At 51.8% G+C, this 22,986-nt stretch overlaps 1 protein-coding gene across 1 annotated transcript in view; it reads left to right on the forward strand.

Annotated features, from left to right (window-relative positions):
* Positions 1-290: 290 nt before the first annotated feature.
* Positions 291-22,986, forward strand: part of cox10 (cytochrome c oxidase assembly factor heme A:farnesyltransferase COX10) — a 23,327-nt gene continuing 631 nt past the window's right edge. Inside the window, exons 1-7 of the mRNA XM_076016637.1 lie at positions 291-415; positions 1,592-1,734; positions 1,907-2,309; positions 2,862-2,986; positions 20,217-20,287; positions 21,831-22,063; positions 22,790-22,986. The exon at positions 22,790-22,986 is cut by the window's right edge and continues 631 nt beyond it. Coding sequence (XP_075872752.1) covers positions 385-415; positions 1,592-1,734; positions 1,907-2,309; positions 2,862-2,986; positions 20,217-20,287; positions 21,831-22,063; positions 22,790-22,986 — 1,203 coding nt within the window. The 5' untranslated portion in view covers positions 291-384. The remainder of the gene's footprint in view (positions 416-1,591; positions 1,735-1,906; positions 2,310-2,861; positions 2,987-20,216; positions 20,288-21,830; positions 22,064-22,789) is intronic.

Below are 22,986 nucleotides of genomic sequence, written 5' to 3' on the forward strand. Positions count from 1 at the left end.
AATGAAGTTTAGGCAGCTAAACAGTTAACAAACAGCCAATGTGTTCTGTGCCAAGACACAAATGTCTAGTTTGTTGTATTATACAATATTTAGTGTTTTACTATATAATTATATTATTATTTAAATTCTTAATAAACTTTTTATATTTATATATTTTTCCATCATTGATCTTATTTTATTTTATTTTTATTTTATTTTATTTCATTTCATTTTATTTCATTTTATTTTTGTTTTCAACATCAAGAGCCTGTTTCTCTCAGCCGGCCAACCAGGTTTGTCTGTTGTGTGCCCCGGAAGTGCTTCCTCCTTACCCAACGAGGTCAGAATGGCGGCTCGCAGCACATGAAGGGGACGAGACGGCAGCCGGCTTTATGATCGGAGAACATGTTTATAACGCCATGCAGCAGGCTGTCCGGTAACCGAAGCTCGTGCATGTTGTTCTTTTTCGCCTCGCGCTACATACGAAGTGCATTTAAAGTGGCGGACGCGGAGAGCGGCTCCCGAAGCGAACGCCGCAGCTAGCTGGTTAGCCTAGCATTAGCCACTGCTCGCTTCACCCACTTGGCTGGAAGCTAGCATTGACCTTAAGTGGAAGTCAGTGCGTCGAATTCATCTGTGGGAACTAAAACCAGGAAGTGGTCGACATGCTGTGAAACAGCGATTTTTACCTCGGACCGCGTGTTTTAATGTAATATAACGATGTAATAAACACGGTCCCTCGCTGGGGGAGGTTTATTATCACTGAATAAAAGAATGACTCTCAGCTAAATGTTTTCGTTGTGTTGCAACCGTACTGTAGTATAACGGTCGTTATGCAGCCAATAACACCGTCATCAGTTCAGTCTGAGACTCGTTATCAGAAGCTTCTGGACCAACTTCACTGTGTCAAGCTTGAACTGTGTTTGTGATTCGGCAAGGCAGCTGTAATATTGGCTGTCAGTACTTGAGATGAGCGTGTGACGGCGACGTGACGTCAGAATCAGCTTTATTGACCAAGTTTGTAGAGGCCAAACAAGGAAGTTGACTCCGGTGTTTTCTCTACTCTACTACTTAGGGTTAAAAATCACGCCACAGAATAAGTAAAAAAGTGAGGGTAAGCAAGGAAACAATGACGTCATTATCTGCCAGGGGGAAGGGAGGAAAGAAATGATGGAATAACGGAAGGTTTCCCAGCGTTCTATCGCTGTTTGACCGCAGTCAGGAGGAGCTCCTCTAGTTTGGGGCGTCCTGACTGTTCCAGCTGGAATTAAATGCATTCTTTTACGGAAGACTTGTGTTTAAAACTCCACTCTGCACTTTGTGTGTGTGTGTATAAATGTGTCTTACCGTCTACCCTTTGTGTATTATTACTGTTAGCGCTGCTATTATTGCTCCTTCTCTTTTAGCTGCCTAGGGACTGCAGATGTAAATTAGCATGCTCGCTAACTCTGACGCGTTGCCATCTTTAGTCACACGAGGATGTTCATTAATGCGTATTGTCCCTTTTAGATAAATGAATAAAATTGATTTTTTTGGGCTATTTTTTTTTCCAGCCTACTCACCCAGTCTGTGTCACTTTGAAGACGACAACATGTTTTGTCCCTGGCTGCAGGTTTGCTGGGTGTAAGTGTGAAACAGAAAGTGCTTCAAAATGCCTCCAGATGCAACCAAACAGCACACAGCCTCATGCAGCTGCGCCGGAGAGATCCCTCCAGCTGGCTGACGTACCAGCACCTCAACTTCCTCAAGCGACAGGTGCACTTGGCTCCCAAATGTTTCTGTGCTTTATGCCCCCCCCCCCCCTTTTTTTTTTAATACATTCAGCCAAATGATAAAAAATACCTCAATACTTTTCCTTAATTTTGACTTTTGTTGCGCTCTCGTTTTTCTCAACGTGAATAAAATCATGTTGTTTGTCTCCTCGCAGTATGTGGCGAAGAACAACAGTGAGCTCCATCAGCGCGCTGTCCCCAAACGCACTCCTGTTGTCACCGCCGTCGATGAGGGCGACGACGGCGTTGAACGACGGGTGCAGAGAATTCCGACGATCGAGCCCCCGACGATTCCACCGCCAGCACGAGCGGCCGTTAAGGCTCCACCCGCTGCGCCCACCTTTGACCTTGCCACTAAAGACGTGGCGGCAGCGGGGAAGAGTGACCCTGCCAGTGGCGCGGTGGCGGCAGCGGGGAAGTCGGACGAGACGCCTCACATCCACGAGGAGACGGACGAGGCGAGGGAGGCGCGGCTGGACAAGCAGTGGAAGCAGCTGAAGGTGGATGTAGGCGACCTGCCGGACATCTACGCCAGGCTGTCCAAGTTCAAGCTCACAGGTAAACTGGAGGGAGCAATAGAAATGATCATCTGGGCTCCAGGTTGCTTCCATGCATCTTCCATCCACTGCGAGTGTGAACAGTGTACTTGCTGTTTGTTTGTTTTTTATTATTCCGGTGTATTTGGCAGCGGTGGGCGTCAATATTAGTTTAATAAATGACAAGTAATTGGTACTATTTTAGGTCCTCCAAAAATGAATTGTTTGATTAATGAGTTGATTGGAAAAAACCGATCTGTAGATTAATCAATGAAAACGAATGGCGAGGTGTCGCCCCAGTATTTTGCTGCTGACTAACCTCTGACCTTTGTGCAGATCAGAACTTTGGTAAACATTCTAGTTCCTGCATTAATGTTCAACGGGTTTATCAGTAAGGCAGTGAAAATGAGAGGACGTGTGAATGTTCACTTAGCAAGTGCATCTCCAGAATGCTGATTGGTTGCCTACTGCAGTGGTGAGATGGTTGCTGGAGATCCAGCTGCCACGGCAGGACACCTGCAGTGCGTCTCCACCTGTGGCCGACACCTCTTGTTTTTTTTCTGGCTTGTTGCAGCGCTGGTGGTCACGACTGCAGCCGCTGGTTATGCAATGGCTCCGGTGCCCTTTGACCCCCTCATGTTCTTTGTGTCGTCTCTGGGAACGGGCCTGGCCTCCTGCACTGCAAACTCCATCAACCAGGTCAGTCAAAGGTCGGCTCGCCCTGACCTCCACCCTGCAGGCGCCCTGCAGTCCTGCTCAGACTCCGCCTCCAGCCACCGAGGAGCTGCTTGATGAGGCGTGATTATTGCTAGTCAATATTAACATCACTTTCACAACCTTCAGCCTCTGCAGTGCTGAGGGAGAGTGGATGCTGGGATTCTTCAGGCTGTTTTCTTTGAACTGCGTCTCCCCTGAAGGTGGAGAAACTCCCGGGCTGTCATTTAATCACTGTAGGTTCCTTTTGGAAACGTCTTCACAAGGACTTTAGAATGTGGAAGATCTGTGAAGGTCTACTGCAGACACAAACAGACACACAACCAGTGGCTCCTCTGGTGAAGGAGGACCTTCACATCTGCAGTATTTGGTGGAAACTTCAAAGCAAAATGAAAAAAAGCTCCGTTACATTTGCATTTTCTCACTGGACAGTTTGCTGTGGTGCCGACGAGTTGAGTTGACCCATTGGTGAAACTGGTCAGGCAGACAGGCAGGCAGACAGGCAGGCAGACAGAGAGTCAGGCAGACAGACAGACAGTCAGACAGACAGACAGACAGACAGATAGACAGTCAGGCAGACAGACAGACAGACAGGCAGGCAGACAGACAGACAGGCAGGCAGGCAGACAGACAGACAGTCAGACAGACAGGCAGATAGACAGACAGACAGACAGGCAGACAGACAGACATCCACAGGATCTTTGGAGTCTATGCCAGGCAGTCCTGTGAATGTCTGGGAAAACACTGGGATGGATGGATGGATGGATGGATGGATGGGTGGGTGGATGGATGGGTGGGTGGATGGATAGGTGGATGGGTGGGTGGGTGGGTGGGTGGGTAGGTAGATAGATAGATGTATATACTTTATTGATCCTGTCCTCCTCCTGCTGCCTGATGGTGGCGCTGTCAGCAGGACCTCCAGGGTGAGCTGAGCGTTTTCTTTGGAAGGAAAATGTTTCTGCTGGTTAGTTGTTGTCCAGTTCTCCAGTGAGGTGTGCAGTGTCACTGGTCAGAGTCAGTGGCTGAGGCTCCTCCGTGCTCCTCTTCCTCACTCTCAGCAGGTGTGTCAATAGCCTCAGGCATTTGAGCAATGTGCCCCTGCTGCTGGTCTCCTGACACTGGGCCTGATGAGTGAAGTCAGCGGCAGCTGGGTGGGCGTCCCTCCACCTGTGGCTCCTCCCTCACCTCCGTCCTGTCGCTCTTCATTTCCACCGCTAACTCCTGAGCCCTGAGCTGCCTCTGTGTTGGCTCCTCCCCCTCCCTCTCCCCCAGGTGGAGTCTAGTTTCAGACCTGCTCCAGCTGGATGTCCAGTCCACTGTCACTGGCTGCGTTTCCATCACCCCTAGAACCTCAACATGGCCACCAGCTCCTCTGGGAGGAGCCTCTCAGACAGCGCCACCTGGTGGAACCTCTCCAACAGGGCCACCAGGTTGTGACTCTCATCAGGTGGTTTCTCACACGCGTCCACACAGAGGAACATCACTACAGTGTCATGGAAACACTTTGTTCCCGTTGACGTACGGGGTCACGTGACCAGTGGACTGACCAGTGAAAATGGCGCGTTGTGATTGGACGGAGGAGGAGACGGAATATTTTTTTTACAAGTCATCAAAGAGGAAAATAGAGCAAGCATCCTGTCAGCCAACATGTCACCATGTCAGCTCCATCCAGGCCAATACCTGCATCCTCCTCAAGGTGGCGTCTCTGGGGAGCAGATTCCACCACAGTTACTGCTTCTGATCTCCACACCGTGCAGTGGAAACACCTGCAAATCACAATGGTACCTTGTCCAAGTCTTAGAAACATGGCTTTTATTTTGTAAAAAGCTGTCATGGAAACGCAGCCGATGGATGATATTGATCCACTCAAAGGTTAAAGGTTAACAACACATTCTGCAAGTACCATGTTCATACACTTGACTCCATTAGGTTTATTAACTAATGAGGTTTCCAGGAGCACATTTCACATGGACGGAACCTCTGCTGTCTCACTTATTGACTGCCGGACTGAAGTTCTTCTCAGAGCAGTCTGGGGAGTTGAAGGAAGCTCACTTTTAATGTCCTCTAACGAGAGCGTCAGCACGATACGATGACGGCCGTGCGAGCGCCGCTGGAGGTCGGAGAGTCTCAGCTTTCATTTTGCTCTTCTCAGTGTGTGTGAATTCAGCGAGGAGACAACGAAGAGGAAGCTGTCACGAGTTTCAGCGGGGATTTCACCACCGCTGTTGCTTTTGGCAGCGGTGGTGGCACCGCTGACTGTTGGATGCCAAGGAATGATGGAGGTGTTTTTCTGTGTGTGCAGCTGTGTCGCTACTGTGCACACCTGAGTGAGTGTCGTGTTCCGGCACGTCGGCGGCGACGGGTTTGCGTGTGACGGTGGCCTGAACCGCTCATCAGCATCGGGTAATTACGCCGCTGATGATTGGCCTGCAGCGGTGAAGTTGGGAGTTTTGAGATTGTCGTTGGATTGGAGAGGTTTGCTTTCCTCACTGAGGCTGTTGGAGCAGCAGCAGCAGCGGCGGCAGCGGCAGCAGCAGCGGCAGCAGCGGCAGTGGCAGCAGCAGCAGCAGCAGCAGCGGCAGCAGCAGCAGCAGCAGCAGCAGCAGCAGCGGCAGCAGCAGCAGCAGCAGCAGCAGCAGCTGCTGTTTTTCTCTCCTGCACTCTGCACTGGCAGTGTGTGCCAGTCAGCACTGGATCCAGCCAGCGCTGGGTGCTGTTGTTGTTTGGAGCTCATTATGTGGAGGATGAACCCTTCCAGTTGTGGCAACTGGTTTACGAGGGGGTCCCACACACACACACACAACATCAAGGCGTAACACAGCTCGGCACCGCACAATGAGAAGAAAGAAAGCCGTGCAATGCAAATATAATCACGCACAATGGAATCATGAGAGCATCGGAGGTACGAGAGTCATGGAGAGCGGTTGCAGGCAGGTGTCTGTGCAGGTGTCTGTGCAGGTGTTGAGTGAGGTGCGGTGACAGTCGGTGAAAGCGTGGACTCGGTGTTTGAAGTGAAGTGGATGCAGTTTGATTGCAGCAGTGCAGCGATGGAGATCCAATACCGGAGGTGTGACTCGGCACGCCGGCGTCACCTGACCCGTCACGGCCCGTTGGAGCGCCGGCACCTTTGTGTACTTGTCAGAGCCGCACCCTCACCCGCCTTCACCTGCGTGCCACGGTGCTCCGCAGCTTTGGCCGGCGCTCTGTGTTTTGCATAATGGCGCCTGGGAGAAGAAAGGAGGAAAACACGCAGGCCTCAGATCTGCTGCCAGCTCTCTGCTTTTCTGCTCTCGGCCTGCTTTCATGTGGAGCGGCGTCTGAGGCCCTCGGCAAAGCAACATGTCTTCTGCCAAGACAAAATGGCTTGGCAGAAGCCATCAGGGAGGAGAACGTGAGGATGGACTTCCTGTGGGTTCCTCTGCCGGACCTTCATCCCTGACCCTGACCCCTGACCCTGACCCAGCAGGAGGGGAACCTGTGTGTTTGTGTGTGTGTGTGGGTGGGGCAGGGGGGTGCAAAAGGGTTGGGCTGTTGGAAGCGGTGGCCGGGACCTCCAGGGGTTGAGCTGTCAGGATCCAGTGCGGTTCTGCTGGGACGAACCCGCAGGGTTTGAGTTAAAGTGCCACTGGAACTGGGAAAGCAGCCGGAGTCACGGAACGGTCCTGGAGTCACTGTCTAGACCCCCGACCCTGCTGGAGCACCGGCACTGGCGGGGGGGGGGGGGGGGGGGGACTGGACTGAACTGGACTGAAACTTCACGAGGCGGTACCACTGATCCTATTCATCGGTTCTGTAGCGCTTCACTGAGTTTGGGAAAGTTGGGAAAGTTACCCAGAGCTGCTTTAATGGCAACAATGTATTTGTGTAGCAGTGAGGTTTGAAAAGATGTGCTTCCTTCTGAGACTGGCCTCCTATCAAAACACTGAATGGAAGCCAGCCAGCCAGTGGGAGTATTTCATTGGGTGCTCGTTCAGGCCCCACCCCCCACCACTGACAGCTTCTCCATGTTGATGCCTCCACCTGCTGCCACTGCGGCCTGTTGGTGAGCTCCAGTGGAGAAAGCCAACCTTCAACCAGAGGCCAGGGCCTCTCCAACAGAGCTCCCAGTGTTCCTCTCTTCCCCCAGGCCCCGCCCACAGCGCCCTCTGCAGGTGTTGCAGCCGTCATCACCTGCCAGTCTGGCTGCCGCTTGAGCTAATTGGATAATTGTCTGAGCGGAGGGTCTCCCTCTCTGCCGGGCCTGGGGTCCGTGTGACTCAGACCCGGCTGGCGCTCCAGACTAGCGCCCCCCGGCTGTCCAGGCAGCGAGGTGCAGGTTCCTCACAGCTCCTCTCCTCTCTGCTGTTGGCGACTGGAAGTTCTGCTCCTCGGTGGCCTCCAGGGCTCTGCTGTGGTGAGTTGACTTGTGTGTCTGTGGACTGGCTGGCACGCTACAGACGGGCCCTCACAAGCCCCCCTGCCCCCCTCTCCTCCCCCACCACACACACACACACACACACACACACCCCAGCGCCCCCCTCCAGCTCGTCACGCACCTCACTGCTCCAGACTGCAGCAGCAGCAGCAGCAGCAGCAGCAGCAGCAGCGGTGGCCTCTGGACCTGTGCAGACATGCATTATTTACCCTGCTGCCCCCCCACCCCACCCCTCCTGTATGCATCTTGGCCACCTCCTCGGAGGATAGGCCTATAATGCTGAACAGGGTTTGTGGTGAGTTTGGTCTTGAAAGATTTAAAGCTTCGGTTCCACAGTTTGTTTTTTTTTTCTCTAAAAAAAAAAAAAAAAAAAGTCTTGTCAGAAATTCAGTTGTGTGTTTCTGCCTCGTACGAGGGAACAAATCAGCGGTGACGTAAACCAGCCTCTTATTTATGTAGTTAAAACACACAAACATTTCCATCATCCTGAGCAATAATAATAATAATAATAATAATCATCCTGAATGAAAGTGAAGAGAGTGGAGAAGAATCTTATATAATCTGCCCGGTTACCCCAAAGAAACTCCAATAAAACATCACAACAACACAATATTAAAATGTTCTTAATAATAACAACAAGTACGATAACAACAATAATAATAAAACTAAGTAGCAAAGTAACTAAGTACCATTCTACTTTCAGTACAATTCCCTTGAGTGCACCTCAAACATTTAGAAAATCTGACATGATTATTTATTATTTATTTTTCATCACAACAGTCAGAAACAAACATTGTTTATCCTAAAAACCTGAGGAATGAGTGAGTGATGTCACATGACCTGAGGAGCACTCAGTGACTGGTGGAGGCACTGGCACTTTAAAAGCCTGTGTGTGTGTGTGTGTGTGTGTGTGTGTGTGTGTGTGTGTGTGTGTCTTATCTCCAGTGCCAGTGTTTGCAGTGCTGCCAGCGTGCTCATCGTTGGCCACAGGTTTCAGAGGTCACTCTGGTGGGGGGGGGGGGGGGGGGGGGTGCCAACGGCAAAGTCAAGCACCACTGCCTGTGTATCTCACACACACACACACACACACACACACTCCAGTCTCAGTTCCTTTTACAGTGGGGTGTGTGAGCATCACTGCCTGGCTACACAGTCGTTCCTCAGTAAATCCACAATGTTGTGTCTGCAACACAACAACAAGGCAGCAGCAACTCAGAAAGAGGCGGCAGAGACGTGTGAGTCACGTCAGCCTGAACATCAACACAACAATGCAACAACAGCAGCACGAAGCTGAAGATGGTGTGTGTGTGTGTGTGTGTGTGTGTGTGTGTGTGTGTGTGTGTGTGTGTGTGTGTGTGTGTGTGTGTGTGTGTGTGTGCGCAGCCTCCTCCTCCCTCTCCAGTGTGAAAGGTGTGGGTTATGTGGAGCAGCCGCTGAACACCTGCCATGCAGATGGAAAGATGCTCCCGTCCTCGCGGCCACTCACAGAAAAGAGCAAATGTGCACCTCTGCCCTCCAAACTGCAGAGGTTTTGTTTGACTGCGCTGCGCCAAGCTGTTCCTGGGTTGCCTGGGAGGAGACGTCCTCTCTTTTTAATTGCACCCCAGCACCAACAAAATGATGGCGACGGTCGTTCCTCTCTCTGAGCGGGATTAAGATGAATATTTAACAACCCTGTTTAATAGTTAATTTGTTGAAGGGGTTTTGTTTTGGCCTCAGTCGAGCGGCGCGGTGGTTAATTCTCCCTCCGAGCCGACGCGGCCCTGCTGGTCAGACGGGAGACAGCAGACGGTTTGCTGTGATAAGGCCATTAAAGGGTTAATCCGTCTAGTGAGGAGCCCCGAGACCACGCCTGCAGGGCCGCTGCAGCCAGGACCAGGGCCAGGCTGCCTCACACTCAGTGTGTGTGTGTGTGTGTGTGTGTGTGTGTGTGTGTGTGTGTGTGTTCTTTTGACTTCTTTTCATTTTTAGTGTTGTTTTTTTTCTCCCCGTCTGCCAGATGCTCCATTGTGTAGCGTTTGATCATGGTGTCAGAGTTGAAGACTGTGAAAGGTGAACGAGTTTAAGTGGAGCTGGAGGTGATTCATTTGCACACTGTTGACTGGCAACTGTCAAAATTCTTCACCTCTGATTTCACACTGCGCAGCTTTTTGTTCTTCTCCTGTAAAATCCTAGAGATGGCCGAGTGTCCTTGTGCTGTCTAAGAGAGAGAGAGGAGGAGGAGTCAGGAGAAAGTGCCAAGACAGCCCCTTCTCCCCTGATTAGTTGTTAATTAGTTCTCTGGCTTTAGGTTTTTAGGATAAAATACTTTCAAGCTGAACGACTGTTAAAAAAAACAAAGCAAAAAGTTGATAAAGCCAAGTAGAAAACGGGCAATAACAGCAACATTTGTTGTTTTAATAGTTGTGCCATTGTGTTATTTCAGACCTGCTGAAGTTGCACAATGTTTTTTTCTTACTGGAGAGAAAACAAGAAATTAAAAAAGTCATTAGTGTCCACACACACACACACACACACACACACACACACACACACACACACACACACACACTGGACTGCACTGGAAACCCAAGCTGTGTGTCCAGTGAGAATGAAGCTGAACTTTGATGAATTATTGGATTAGTGCAAGTTGTAGCTATGCAATTTTTCAAAGGGTAGTGCATGCACACACACACACACACACACACACACACACACACACACACACGTGTGTGCGTGTTAGAAGGCGAGGAATGCTCGTCCTCTTTCATCGCTGCCGGTGTTTTGTGAGAACGTCACAGCAGAGACTCTCACGCACATGCAGCCTCTCCAGGCCGACGCTGCCAAGACTTGTTTGTGCAAACACACCTCAACCACACAAGAGCCGCCGCCGCCGCCGCCGCTGACTGACTGGCTGGCTGGGTGGCTGACTGGCTGACTGGCTGACTGGCTGAGTGACTGGCTGACTGGCTGGCTGATGAGCAGGTGGGCCGCCACTCCTCCACCTCCCTGATTAGCTGCTGTTGCTGCTGTTTGACAAAACACTGTGATTACGGCCTTCAGTGCCCTGGACGGTGAGATGAAGGTCCATTCAGAGCCCAGTCACTCAGTGGGCCTGGTGGGGGGGCGGGGCCTCCACACGCTGCCTTTCAGCAGCAGTGAGCTCACACGCTGCCTGGACGCTGCTGATGACATGAGGGGTTTGATCCCAGGCGTTCCTGCTGTGGTCTGCTGACTGACGAGCCAATGGCTTTAATAGGCTGGATACCAGTCACTGGAACACTCCCACTGGAACACGCCCACTGGATCACTCCCACTGGAACACGCCCACTGGCTGCCATTCACAATGGTTTTGATGATCCGGTGCCAATGTCAACACCTTGGTTTCAATCACTTCCATAACGCTACTTGTTGTTTTGACGCCAGCTGATTCCAATCAGGATTTCCTCCAAATCCACTTTGTCTTCCCGTCCTAGTTTCTGATCCACCTTCATGAAGTGAGGCCACTTTAGCATCTTTGGCGCTAATGACGCTAATCAACAATAGTTTTCCAGTTTCTTTCTCTCCCTCCTCCGTCACGTGGAAGCCAATCAGCGGCCACTTTAGATGGTGATGCCAAATGATGATTGGCTGGCAGACGCTGAGATGGACTTTGTTGGATAGGTTGGAATTTGGCAGTGAAAGATGATTGGTTGTTTGATATTCAAAGGTTTTGGTTGGTGCTCCAGACAAATGGAAAAGTCTTGAATCAATGAAAATATTCTCCACCTACAACAGTTTGTGCGTCCACGCTGGGTCAACGCTGCCCTGCTTGGAGAATGGCGAGTGTTGCAGGAATACAGTGGGTGTTGGCGCAGCATGTGAAGCCTGTGCACTTCACACTGTGTAGAGGTTCTCATGAAGCTCCAGCTCGCCCCAGTATCTGAAGGTAATTTAGCCAAAGGCAAATGGGAACACTCTTTGTGACGGTGACATCCGTGGCTAATTAACAAAAAACAAGCACTTGTGTTTTCTGAGTGCGCTCGCTGTGAGAGCTGAATGCTAATTCAGAGCGCCGCCGCCTGCCAGGCTGCTGAGAAAACAACACGCTGCCCCAGCGGCACCGAGGTTCCTCCACAGTGAAGCGTTGGGTGTGTCTCGCACTCTGAGCATCACTTTGTCAAGCGTTCATCGACGTGTTAGCGATGTGAAGGTGTCCGGCTTGGAGGGTTTCTGCTGTCTGACAATAGGAACCCTCACAATGGAGCGCTGTCCTTGATGGAACATGGAAGAAGGAAACCAACTGCTCACATGCCTTCATTGAGCAGAAGTGAATGTACTGGGTCGACGGTGATTGGTGCAACGCCGGGCAACTAGGAGTCATCTTTCATCCCCAGTTTTCACTTCATTTCCTCCTTGTTAATCAATCTCTGGAGCTGTGTAGCCGTTGGCCCAATTAGCCTCACCCGGCTCTCCTGCACTCGCTACAAAGGTTACAAAGGTGGCACTGTGATGCACAAAGGGGTCCAGTAGCTCTGCCTCTTTGGCTGCCACCAGGTCTTTGGGTGTGGCCTGTTTGAGTGGACTTTAAAGACCTGCAGTCTGTCATGAGCAAACTGTCCATCAGCATTAACTACCAGGTCAGCTCAGAGGAAACTACCGCGTCAACTCCAGCTGAGGATCATAATGACACGTGATTTGCTTGCACGTGATAAACACCACATTATAACGTCATACACAACATATTATACATGTGTTATTATGCAACACAACAATGGATTTTTCTTGATTGACGGATTTGTTCCTGCAGCCTTGCGGCTGTGTTTCCCCTCAGTGCAGAGTGAGGTCTGAGGGAGTGCGTCCTGGGGTCTCCACCCCTGTAGCAGCGCTTGATTAATGTGACCTTTTCACACTTTCCATTCAGTCAAAAGTACAAACTGCTGCTCCAGCACAGAGAGTGTGGTCTTTTGTCTGCACTGCAGCTCACCCGTTCAGTGCGACTTCAGTAGAAGTGGTGGGTGTGGACGCACTGGAGCTCCACTGTCATGTGACTGCAACCTCACTGGCTGTTGCATTAATGCAGACCTGGAACTGGTGCAACGTTCCACTGTGTCAATGTCCTCATACTCATTAAAACATCATTGAATATGATTTATCTCCCTCAAAGCGTCATTGTGAGGAGAAGAGCAGTTGTTTGCTCACGGGCAGAAGAACACAACATATTTCACATATAGTGAATATTTTAACATTGAAGATTGTTTCCAACACTCAAGTTTACAGAACTTCCTGCTCCGGGACAAAGAAGGGAAACAATGACACTGATTCCGATTCAAAGACACTGCACTGTGTGTTGGATCTTATCAAAAAACGTCAAAACAAAACAAAATCAACAGAATCTTCTGTGAGGATGCAAAGCGAGATGTTTTAAGACAGGAGACGTGTCCAAGCATGCCAGAAGGTCTTTGTTAGCTTCTATCTCCAGCAGAGCAGCCGGCTGGAGAAGATGCTGTCCTGCAGATGACTTATCGCCACAGTCTGGTCTTTGCTTGGGTTCAACCTTCACACTCTGGACCTCCTGGATTCTGGAGCACAGCACAACCGGCTGGATAATTCTGACATTTAGACTTCATTAAAGCGACCTTTAATGAAGGTCAATCAGCAGGACCAAGTCTGGACTAGTTCTTGCTGCTGACTCTGTAGCTGGGCGTGGCTTCCTACAGGTTAGCATCGAGTCAGGTTGACCTCCAGCCAGGGTTTAGACATAGCCTCACTCTGGATCAGTTTGGCCTTGTGATGTCATCATCCTCCTCCTGATGTGAGCGACTTGTTGACAGAAGGCGTCCAGATGAAGGCCTCCATGTTTCCACGGGTCACAAACGCAAATGTGACCCAAAGGTGCTGACGGCTGCTGTCGTTGGAGAAGAACGCTTCCACCAGGACCGTCCGTCCGTCCGTCCGTCCGTCCGAGCCCCATTAAAGCTGACAGTGTTGGAGGTCGGATGCAGCTGCTCAGTAAACGTCCCAAACACACATCCCACCCCACCCACATCCACCACCACCCAAATGTACACACAGCCGTGCACACGTCTCCTGACTGGAGTTCACAGCCGAGAGCCTTTCACAGCAGATGACATCATGTCACTCTCACTCTGGAAGGGTTAGCCGCGGTGGCACCTCCCACTGTTTACTTCTCTTTTAAACAAGTGGCCACACACACACACACACACACACACACACACAGCAGGGCTCCACATACTGATTTTTTTGTTTTTGTTTTTAATTCTGATCATGTGTGGGCAACATGAGAAAGTCAACCGAAAAATAAACCCACTACAAAACCAATGAAAATAGTTGTTAGTTGTAGTTGTCAAACAACAACAGTAACATGTCAGTAAATATGAAGGCAGCCTATTCCAGAAAGAGCAGAACGAGGGAGAAGCTTTGTTTAGACCTTCACCTTCTCCCCCAAACACACCCGTTTACATTACACACATTTGCAGTAAATAGATTTAGAACATACAAATATATACATATATATATATATATACATATGTATATGTATATATATATATATATATATATATATATATGTATGTATGTATGTGTATATATATATATATATATATATATATGTATGTATGTATATATATGTATGTATGTATATATATATGTATGTATATATATGTATGTATGTATATATATGTATGTATGTATATATATATATATATGTGTATATATAGGATACATGTATGAATGTATCCTATACATTCATACATGTATAGGATATACATTTATGAATCCAGATGAACGACCAGGTGCTTAAAGCCCTCACAGGTCAGTTTTTGGAGACCGTACTGGAAACCCTTCCAGTTTGTCCACTTCCTCAATGCTAATCAGGAACCTGAGGTGAAAAATAAAGGCCACTGATTGGTCAGACGGTTAACCTATCAGGTGCAGACTAACTAACGATGTAGCTGGCAGGCTCTTGAGCCCAGGAATTAGTGTGGTAGTTTCACAGCTGAGTGAAGATCAGTGTGCTGGCCAACAGACTTTTGGCCAGCAACTCTTCACCACTTCAGAGTGAACTTCTGAAAGTCTGCTGAGGATTTGGCTGCACGTCCTGCTGCCGTTCCAGAGTTGTCACATTTATGAATGGAGTTTTGAGGTCATGATTGGGTAGACTCACACACCCCACCATCCCCTCTGTGAGTTTAAACAAACAGCCTGGACTCAATTAGCTCTTTGTGAAGAACCATCTCTTGATCCTTCTCCTCCCAGTCCAATTGCTGTCCAGCAAAGGCTTTGGTTCGTAATCCCAGTTCCTCCCTCCTCGCTCGCTCTGTGAGGCTCTGTGGCTTGGTCCACTTTCAGGGTTTATGATGAAAGAGGAGATGGATCTGTGTATAACCTGGACTGGGTGGCTAAGCTAACCAGTTCTTTTTTGAAAGAGATAAGAAACAGACGTTGGCCATTCAATTTATCCATCCGTCCAGTATTCAGAGAGTCTGTCTGACCTTCTCAGCAGACTCTCTGCTGGTGTGTGACTGGACCAGGTGTGACTCTGATCCCTTCCCTGGTACCGCCCAGTCCCCTGTCCCTCCTTGGCGTGCCGATCCTCGGAGGCAACATCTGTCAGCCGTCCACACGCAGCAACATTCCAGACGGCCGTGCGTCTCGCTGTTGTCACCCGCCACCTCGGCAGCAGATAGCGTGAAGTAAACAGCAGTGTGTTCCTGGGACACAGATGAGGTGGTGGAGATGCACGTGTGAACACTCTCCTGTCAAGAATGTGTTTATTTCTTGGCTTCACACTCCAAGCCCAAACAATTTAGCTCGTGTTGGCTAAGCTGTGGCTAACAGAGAGCTGCTGCTGCTGCTGCTGCTGCTGCTTCAGACCCAACCAGGGGGAGGGATTTGACTCTCCCTTGGTGACATCACAGAGGGCAGAGTTGTGGTTTCAGCAGCAGTGGAGGATGGACTGTTGTTCTTCCTGTGGAGCCCACTGACAGGAACCACTGATGAAGTCAAGTCTGTAGCTTTGGACCTTCAGAGTAGCCAACACAAAGTTCTTGACTGACACTCTGATGAGTTGAGAAGCTTTTAGCAGCGTTTAGCTTTTAGCAGCGTTTAGCTTTTAGCAGCGTTTAGCTTTTAGCAGCGTTTAGCTTTTAGCAGCCTGCCAATGTCGGCATACTGCTGAGCTCGTCGTTCACACAACAGAGCTGAACAATGACTTTGTGTTGTGACACTCAAGTCCATGTTGCCTCCTTTTCCATTTCCTTGTCATGTGACTTCAGAACCTCTGCTGATTGGCTGCTCCATTGACTGTACCTTTGAGGGACTTTGGTCCATGTCAGTGACTGGGCTGTCTGTCAAGTGGCTGGTCAGAGACGCTGCTGAAGGTCCAGCTGTCAGAGCTCTGCGGCCTCAGTCAACACACTGCGTGCAAACAGGTGACCTGCTGCTGCTGCTGCTGCTGCTGCTGCTGCTGCTGCTGCTGCTGCGACATGATGACTCGGCTTTTGTTGTTGGGCTCAGCCTCCTGAGCTGCACCTGGACTTCTCTCTGCACAGACCCAGACGGTGTGTTGATGTTGTGTTGACGACGCTGCTGCGGCCGCTCGGCCTGGTGTTTAGCTGCACCTCCTGCCTCCTGAGTAAACACTGTACGTGTGCAGTGTGTCGTTATCAAGCCCCCTCCATCCAACCTGGCTCCCATTCTTTTTAATGCAGTTTGCCTCCCAGCACAGACGGCCTAAAGGGTTGTATCATTCACACTGCAGGTCATAGAGCATCATGCGCGCTACCCATCGTGCCTCATTAACTCCTGTGAAACATCAGGCCACATCAGTCAATCAGGAGGAGCCAAGACACAGCAGCATGTACCATGCTGTGACTTCTCTTTGGAATGATTCAAAGTCCATGACTGAAAAATTGTGCCATAGAAAAATCTGTCATGAACTGCGTTTCCGGTCGTCCTGCCAGCCATTCTCGAGGCGTTTCTTTTTGCATTGCGGTCTATGGGAAACATGTTTGTTGGGCCGAATGGGGTTTTTGTTTGCAGTACCTGAAACGACCTGCCCAAGGTGGTTTCAATCCATCTGGCAAAAACCTGATTTCATGTGATTTGTGACTGTTCAGACTGCAAAGATCCATCCGCTTTCAATGTGAATGGGCTACAAATCTGATTCTGGCTGGCAGTCTGACCCCAGTGTGGCCTACAAGTCTGCAGGGTCTCAGTCGCCCAGGTGGTCCTCATGCAGAAGGTCAGAGACAACTGGACTGGTTTGACTCTCCTGAGGACGTTGCAGCTCTCGTGTCCAGAAGGCTTCTTCACTTCTGAGAAGGTTGTGGAGCCCCATGTTTCTCACCACCAGGAGGAGGTTGGAGGCGGGCCTAAATGCTGTTGGTACCGCCTGTCAGCAAATGTTTTATATATGCTAAGACCTCCAACCTCCAAGATAGCAATGGCAGTCCATTTGCCTTAACACTATCTTTCTACAGTCAGTGAATAAGGTAGCAGCAGCAGAGCAGCAGCAGCAGCAGCAGCAGCAGAGCAGCAGAGCAGCAGCAGCAGCAGCAGCAGCAGCACAGCTTCAGAACCTCCTCACTGCTGCAGCTTCCCTGCAGATCACATCTTGGCTCACGTTCAGCGTGGAGCTGCAGCTCAGCTAAACAAGGACAGGAAGTGCTGAGTGTCTGCAGGCTGTTGTCACTTCAGCTGTGGTTGGTTGGAGGATCAGGTTCTGTCTTTGATAGAGGCTCCGCCCCTCCTTTGCCTCTCACTCTGCTCTCGCCTGTTTACCATCCCAACTGTCTGCACCGTAATTGTTTCAACAGTTCTCTGCGTGTCTGCGTGCGTGTGCGCACGTATATGTGTACATGATTGGAAGCAGCAGGAGGCTCCTCCTCATAACATCCACTGCTGTGTTGTGTCGTGGTTCCAGTCCTGATCAGGGTCCAGACCCAGGACCCGGACCAGCTCCGTCAGTTCTAATCTCCCATTTTACCCATGGCTTCCTTTGCGAGGAGACGTGACGAGAACTTCTGACCAGGACTGTGATGGACTCACTGTGCTCGTGTCAGTCTGTTTGTCAATGGGTCCAGATGACAGTACAGTATCATAGAGCCAACCTTGCCCTGGCAAACGCCCTCAGTAATTGTTGTCTAAATAATGCGGTAGTATTTCATGTTTACTTCCTATCGATATAAAAGAGCCGGTATTCAGTCTTGATCAGTACTTCTGTGTCTGGAGGTCCGGATGCTTGCGTGCATGCTGAGGACGCTCTGGACTTCCAGTGAAAGACTGAACGTCATCCTGGTCTCTCTGTGTTTCTATGATGTTGGTGGAGTTTGCAGCCTCAGGCCAGAGCCGCTTTACCACGCCGCCACTTTAAGAGGTGCCGCGGGCGTGGACGCGTTCATTTCAAACCAAGCAAAAGTTTGACACCTCCAGGACCAGCAGCAGTACCAGCAGTACCAGCAGTACCAGCAGCAGCAGCAGCAGCAGCAGCAGCAGCAGCAGCAGACGGGCAACACAAGCGGCCTAATGATGATTGGACGGGCTGAACCTGCGCTGCAGCAGCTGGCTGGGGGTAACGAGCTCCTGATGGGAAGCAGATGAGGAAGCAGAACGAGGAGCTCACAAGCAGCCGCTCTGTTCGGGACTTTTTAACCCGAGACCTCCTCGTTGGTTCGGTCTGGTACCGCTGCTGTTGGCGGGGCTGCTCCTCTGAAGCCCCTCCCCCCTTCCTGCCTTTGTTGACAGTGCAGGTGTGACAGAAGACTGCAGGTCCACTGGAGGATTTCTGGCCCTTCTTTGGGTTTTTATGTGAGCGGCGCTGCAGCGAGCCGGCCTGCGGGGGATGCTCTGCAGCCCTGGCCCCGCCCCCCCAGTGTGCAGCTCTCTTTCTCTCTCTCTCTCTCCGGCGGCCCCTGACCTCTTGACGCATTTCCTGACCCAGGAAATAGAATTAACACCTCGTCCTGCAGTGGGGATCCCACAGGCCCGTGCAGCTGTCCGCTAGAGCGTCCCAGCCAGCGAGCAGAACTTCCACCGGGCCAAGACCCTGCAGCAAGTTCTCTGGAGGTTCCGAGGAACTCTTTGATCAGCTCCTCTGAATGAGCACTTTCCCCAAAGTGTTTCACTGGAAAAGTCACGTGGTCATTTCACATCTGCACAAAATGACCCGTGAGGTGTCGTCGGGTCGGAGGGTCGTGACTGCGGGGTCACTGCCAGTGGCCTCGACTGGCGCTGCTCCTCATGCAGAGGAAGGAGCTCCACTGGTGGACGTGTGCTTTCCCAGCCTGCTGCTGTGCTGCAGCGCTGCCGTTTCTACCCACAATCCATGCTTTCTGAAGTCTCTGTGCAGTACGAGTTGCTTTGAAGTGGTGCAGGCCACGCCCACTGGCCCTGCCCACTGGCGTGCCAGCCACCAGGAATCCCTCACCTTTGATTTTCAATGTCACCGCCGTGGTCAATCCGGGATGTTGGCGTCCGAGACGAGAAAAGTCGCCCGACTGTTTATGGGATATTTTATGTGCGTCGTATATCAGAGTGGATGGATCCTCGCACCCCCCAGGTCTTAAGTGCTTTATCTGTTTTCTTCATTAGGAGAAGGCCCTCATGCTGCCAGCTTTAATGCACACACACTCGCAGGAAGGCAGATTAGCCAGTTCCTGCCTTTAAGCACCGCATGTGTTTGCTTTAGAGTCACACACTGCTGATCTGCTGGGAAGCTCTCCTCTCCTCCTCCTCTCCTCTCCTCCTCTCCTTTCTTCCTCTCCTCCTCCTCTCTTCCTCCTCTCCTCTCCTCCTCTCCTCTCCTCCACTCCTCCTCCCCTCCACTCCTCCACTCCTCCACTGCTCCTCTCCTCCACTCCTCCTCCCCTCTCCTCCACTCCTCCTCCCCTCCTCTCCTCCACTCCTCCTCTCCTCCTCCTCCTCTCCTCTCCTCTCCTCCAGTCCTCCTCCTCTCCTCTCCTCTCTCCTCCTCTCCTCTCCTCCTCTCCTCTCCTCTCCTCCACACCTCCTCTCCTCTCCTTCACTCCTCCACTGCTCCTCTCCTCCTCTCCTCCTCTCATCTCCTCCACTCCTCCACTCCTCCTCTCCTCTCCTCTCCTCCAGTCCTCCTCCTCTCCTCTCCTCTCTCCTCCTCTCCTCTCCTCCTCTCCACTCCTCCTCTCCTCCCCTCTCCTCCTCTCCTCCTCCCCTCTCCTCCTCTCCTCTCCTCTCCTCTCCTCCACTGCACCTCATAAAAGCAGCAGAGTACCAGCGGTGTTTCCCCACCAGCCTCCACCTCCACCTCCTCCTCCACCTCCTCCTCCACCTCCACCTGGGTCTCCGTGCCTGCTGGCTGAGGGTGGCAGCTGCTGGGTGCTGATGTTTGACTTCCTCCATGTGATGAGAGGGAAGACTTGCAGACTGGCCGAGCTGATGTTTGCTGCGCGACTCTAAATGAAAGGTTCCCGCAGCAGCGACGGACGGTGTTTGGAAGAGCGGCTGCATCCACCCTTCAACATTCTTCATTCAGCCACTTCCTTGGTCACATGTTCCTGCTGGATGTGCAGTGAAACAACAGTCACAGTCTTGAAAGAATGTCTCTGTATGCAACCTTTGTTATGAATACGGAAGAAGCACAGCCACAGGTATAGGAACACATGTGGAGTGTCTTCACTGTGTGAGTGACCCAGTGTGCGGTGTACTGAAGGAGTGCTTGGACAACTGCAACCTGCCATCTCTTGGTTCTTTCTTTTTTTGAAGCAAGAAATAAAAGATTTCCTGTTTTTCATTTTGAAAAGAACTCCGTGACGACGCCGTTGTTCTTCTGTCTTCTCTCCACAGTACTTTGAGGTTCCCTTTGACTCCAACATGAACCGAACCAAGAACCGCCCGCTGGTCAGGGGACAGATCAGGTACCAGCGTCTCCCTCCCCTCACTGTGTGTGTGTGTGTGTGTGTGTGTGTGAGAGAAAGTTCAGCGCCCAGCAGTTCCAGCTGGACCTTTTATTAGCGCCTGGTGGACCCTTGAAGACCTCAGGTTTATGGTTAAACTGGGTTCTGGGTTCCCTGACTGGACCCTGGACCCCAGACCCTGGACCCCAGACCCTGGACCCCAGACCCTGGACCAGCGCTCTGACAGGTTTCTCCACTGAGGCCCAGTTTGAAGCTGAGCTGCTGATGGAAGATATTCTCTGTCTGTCTGTCTGTGGTTGACTCAGGACCAGCGACCCTCTGATGGGAGAGTTGGGTCAGGGGTCAGGGGTCAGGGGTCAGGGTTGTACATTAACATCAGGACACTAAAGCTGCTTGGAGCTCCTGGCTGCCCCTGGTGGTGTCTTGGCTCCACCAGTCAGTCCCTGCTCCTGGAGTGGCACTCAGTCTTCTGGGTCTCCATGTGGGACAGGAGTGAGACCTGCACTCCCTGGAGTGCAGGTCTCACTCCCTGCAGGGGGAGCAGTTATTCTCACTGTGTCCCTTGTTAACATTATGGATGCTTTTCCTTGAAACTCCAAATATAGGATTTTAATTTCTTTTATTTTGTGGCTGGCAGCCTGTCTGCTGTTTCCTGACAATTTGGACAAAAATACCTTCATGCAAATTTGCATTGCGCCTTCTTTGTGGCCCACTTCCTGTTTTAAAGCGGTCCCTGCTGTCAAACCTGCAGCAGCAGCAGCAGCAGCAGCAGCAGCAGCAGCAGCAGCAGCCGTCCTCCTCTCTGGCTATTTTAGTCTTTCATAGGAATCTAAATTTAAAATGGTGCAATTTTATTCCAACACGCCTGCTGCTGCTGCTGCTGCTGCTGCTGCTGCTGCTGCTGCTGCTGCACTCAGCAGATGGCAGCATGCTCTAGCACGCTTGACACACCGCAGGTCATGTGACCTGCTTTTGACCGTCGACGTGCTTCTCGTCATGCAGACGCTGCAGAGCGGTCAGGTTCTGACCGGTTGTACCTGGTTCTGACCGGTCGTGGCTGGTCCCTCCCCTTCTTGTCACTGTGATGATCTGCTGCCTTTTAGTCCAACGCTGCTCCTCAGCCTGTTGATGATGTCCTGGTCTTGCTGATGGTTGTTGTCCTCCCCTCCTCCTCCCCTCCTCCTCCTCCTCCCCTCCTCCTCCTCCCTCCCCTCCTCCCACTCCCCTCCTCCTCCCTCCCCTCCTCCTCCACCCTCCCTCCCCTCCCCTCCTCCTCCTCCCTCCCCTCCTCCTCCTCCCTCCTCCTCCACCCTCCCTCCCCTCCCCTCCTCCCCCTCCCCTCCCCCTCCTCCCCCCTCCCCTCCACCCTCCCCTCCTCCTCCTCCCTCCCCTCCCCTCCTCCTCCTCCCTCCTCCTCCCCCCCCCCCTCCTCCTCCCCCCTCCCCTCCACCCTCCCCTCCTCCTCCTCCCTCCCCTCCCCTCCTCCTCCTCCCTCCTCCTCCCCCCCCCCCTCCTCCTCCTCTCCCCCCCCCCCCTCCTCCAGCCCCCTCCACGCCGTCTCCTTCGCCCTGGCCTGTGGGGTCCCTGGCGTGGCTCTGCTGACGCTGGCGGTCAACCCCATCACGGGGCTGCTGGGCGCCCTCAACATCGTCCTCTACACCTGCTGCTACACGCCGCTCAAGAGGCTGAGCATCAGCAACACCTGGGTGGGCGCCGTGGTGGGCGCCATCCCGCCCATGATGGGTTGGACGGCCGCCACCGGCGGTCTGGAGCCAGGTAGGCGGGGCTTAGCGGGCTGTGGGGGGCATTGAGAACATGACAGCAGGTGGAGGAGGGCCGAACTCCTGGGTTCTGGATCCATTCATAAATCTTGAAAATCAATCGTTTCCAAGCGAACTCTTGCTGATCAGTAGCGTTCACATGGTGTTGTAAAGACATCGCCTCTTCATTGACTCTGTGTATGCACTGCTTCACTTGTTGAACGGACAATCATTTGAATTGAAAATTGATTTTGAATCAGATCGTGACCTGAAGAAGTCCTCATCGACTCATGAGTCACCCAGGGATTCAACTCAGTGTCAGCGCGCTGATTCTCCCACTGCCACGCAGCTCAAGACGTAATGATAATAAAAGGCCGAGCCACAACTTGAACTTTGACCCCACAGCCTCACGGAGCAGCGGGCAGTCAGCACTCTTGCTGATTTTGCATCTAATGAGGTCTCTCACTGAAAAGTATCTCAATAAAGCAGAGGTTGACTGGCGGGGGGGGGGGGTGGCCTGATCCTCAGCAGGTGCTGCGGTGGTCCTGGACCTTCCACCAGTACCACTGATCCCTGTTAGTCAGAGCAGAGCTTTGACCTTCTGTCTGACCTCTAGAAGCTCCAAAAGTCACCTGACGCCTTTCTAGAAACACCGGCTGCCATTCGCTCAGAGCTGCATGATGATGTCACAGCTTGGATGATGAGCTCTCACCCGCTTCCTGTCCCCCCCCCCCCCCCCCAGGTGCGGTGCTGCTGGCCGGCCTCCTGTACTGCTGGCAGTTCCCTCACTTCAACGCCCTCAGCTGGACCCTGAGGGAGGACTACTCCCGCGGAGGCTACCGCATGATGTCCGTCACCCACCCCGCCATGTGCCAGCGGGTGGCGCTGCGCCACAGCCTGGCTCTGCTGGCCCTGTGCGCTCTGGCGCCCCCGCTGGAC

This window comes from Nelusetta ayraudi, unplaced genomic scaffold (genome assembly GCF_046127955.1).
Source record: "Nelusetta ayraudi isolate G7.1 ecotype Tasmania unplaced genomic scaffold, CSIRO-AGI_Nayr_v1 ptg000231l, whole genome shotgun sequence".
NCBI lineage: Eukaryota > Metazoa > Chordata > Actinopteri > Tetraodontiformes > Monacanthidae > Nelusetta > Nelusetta ayraudi.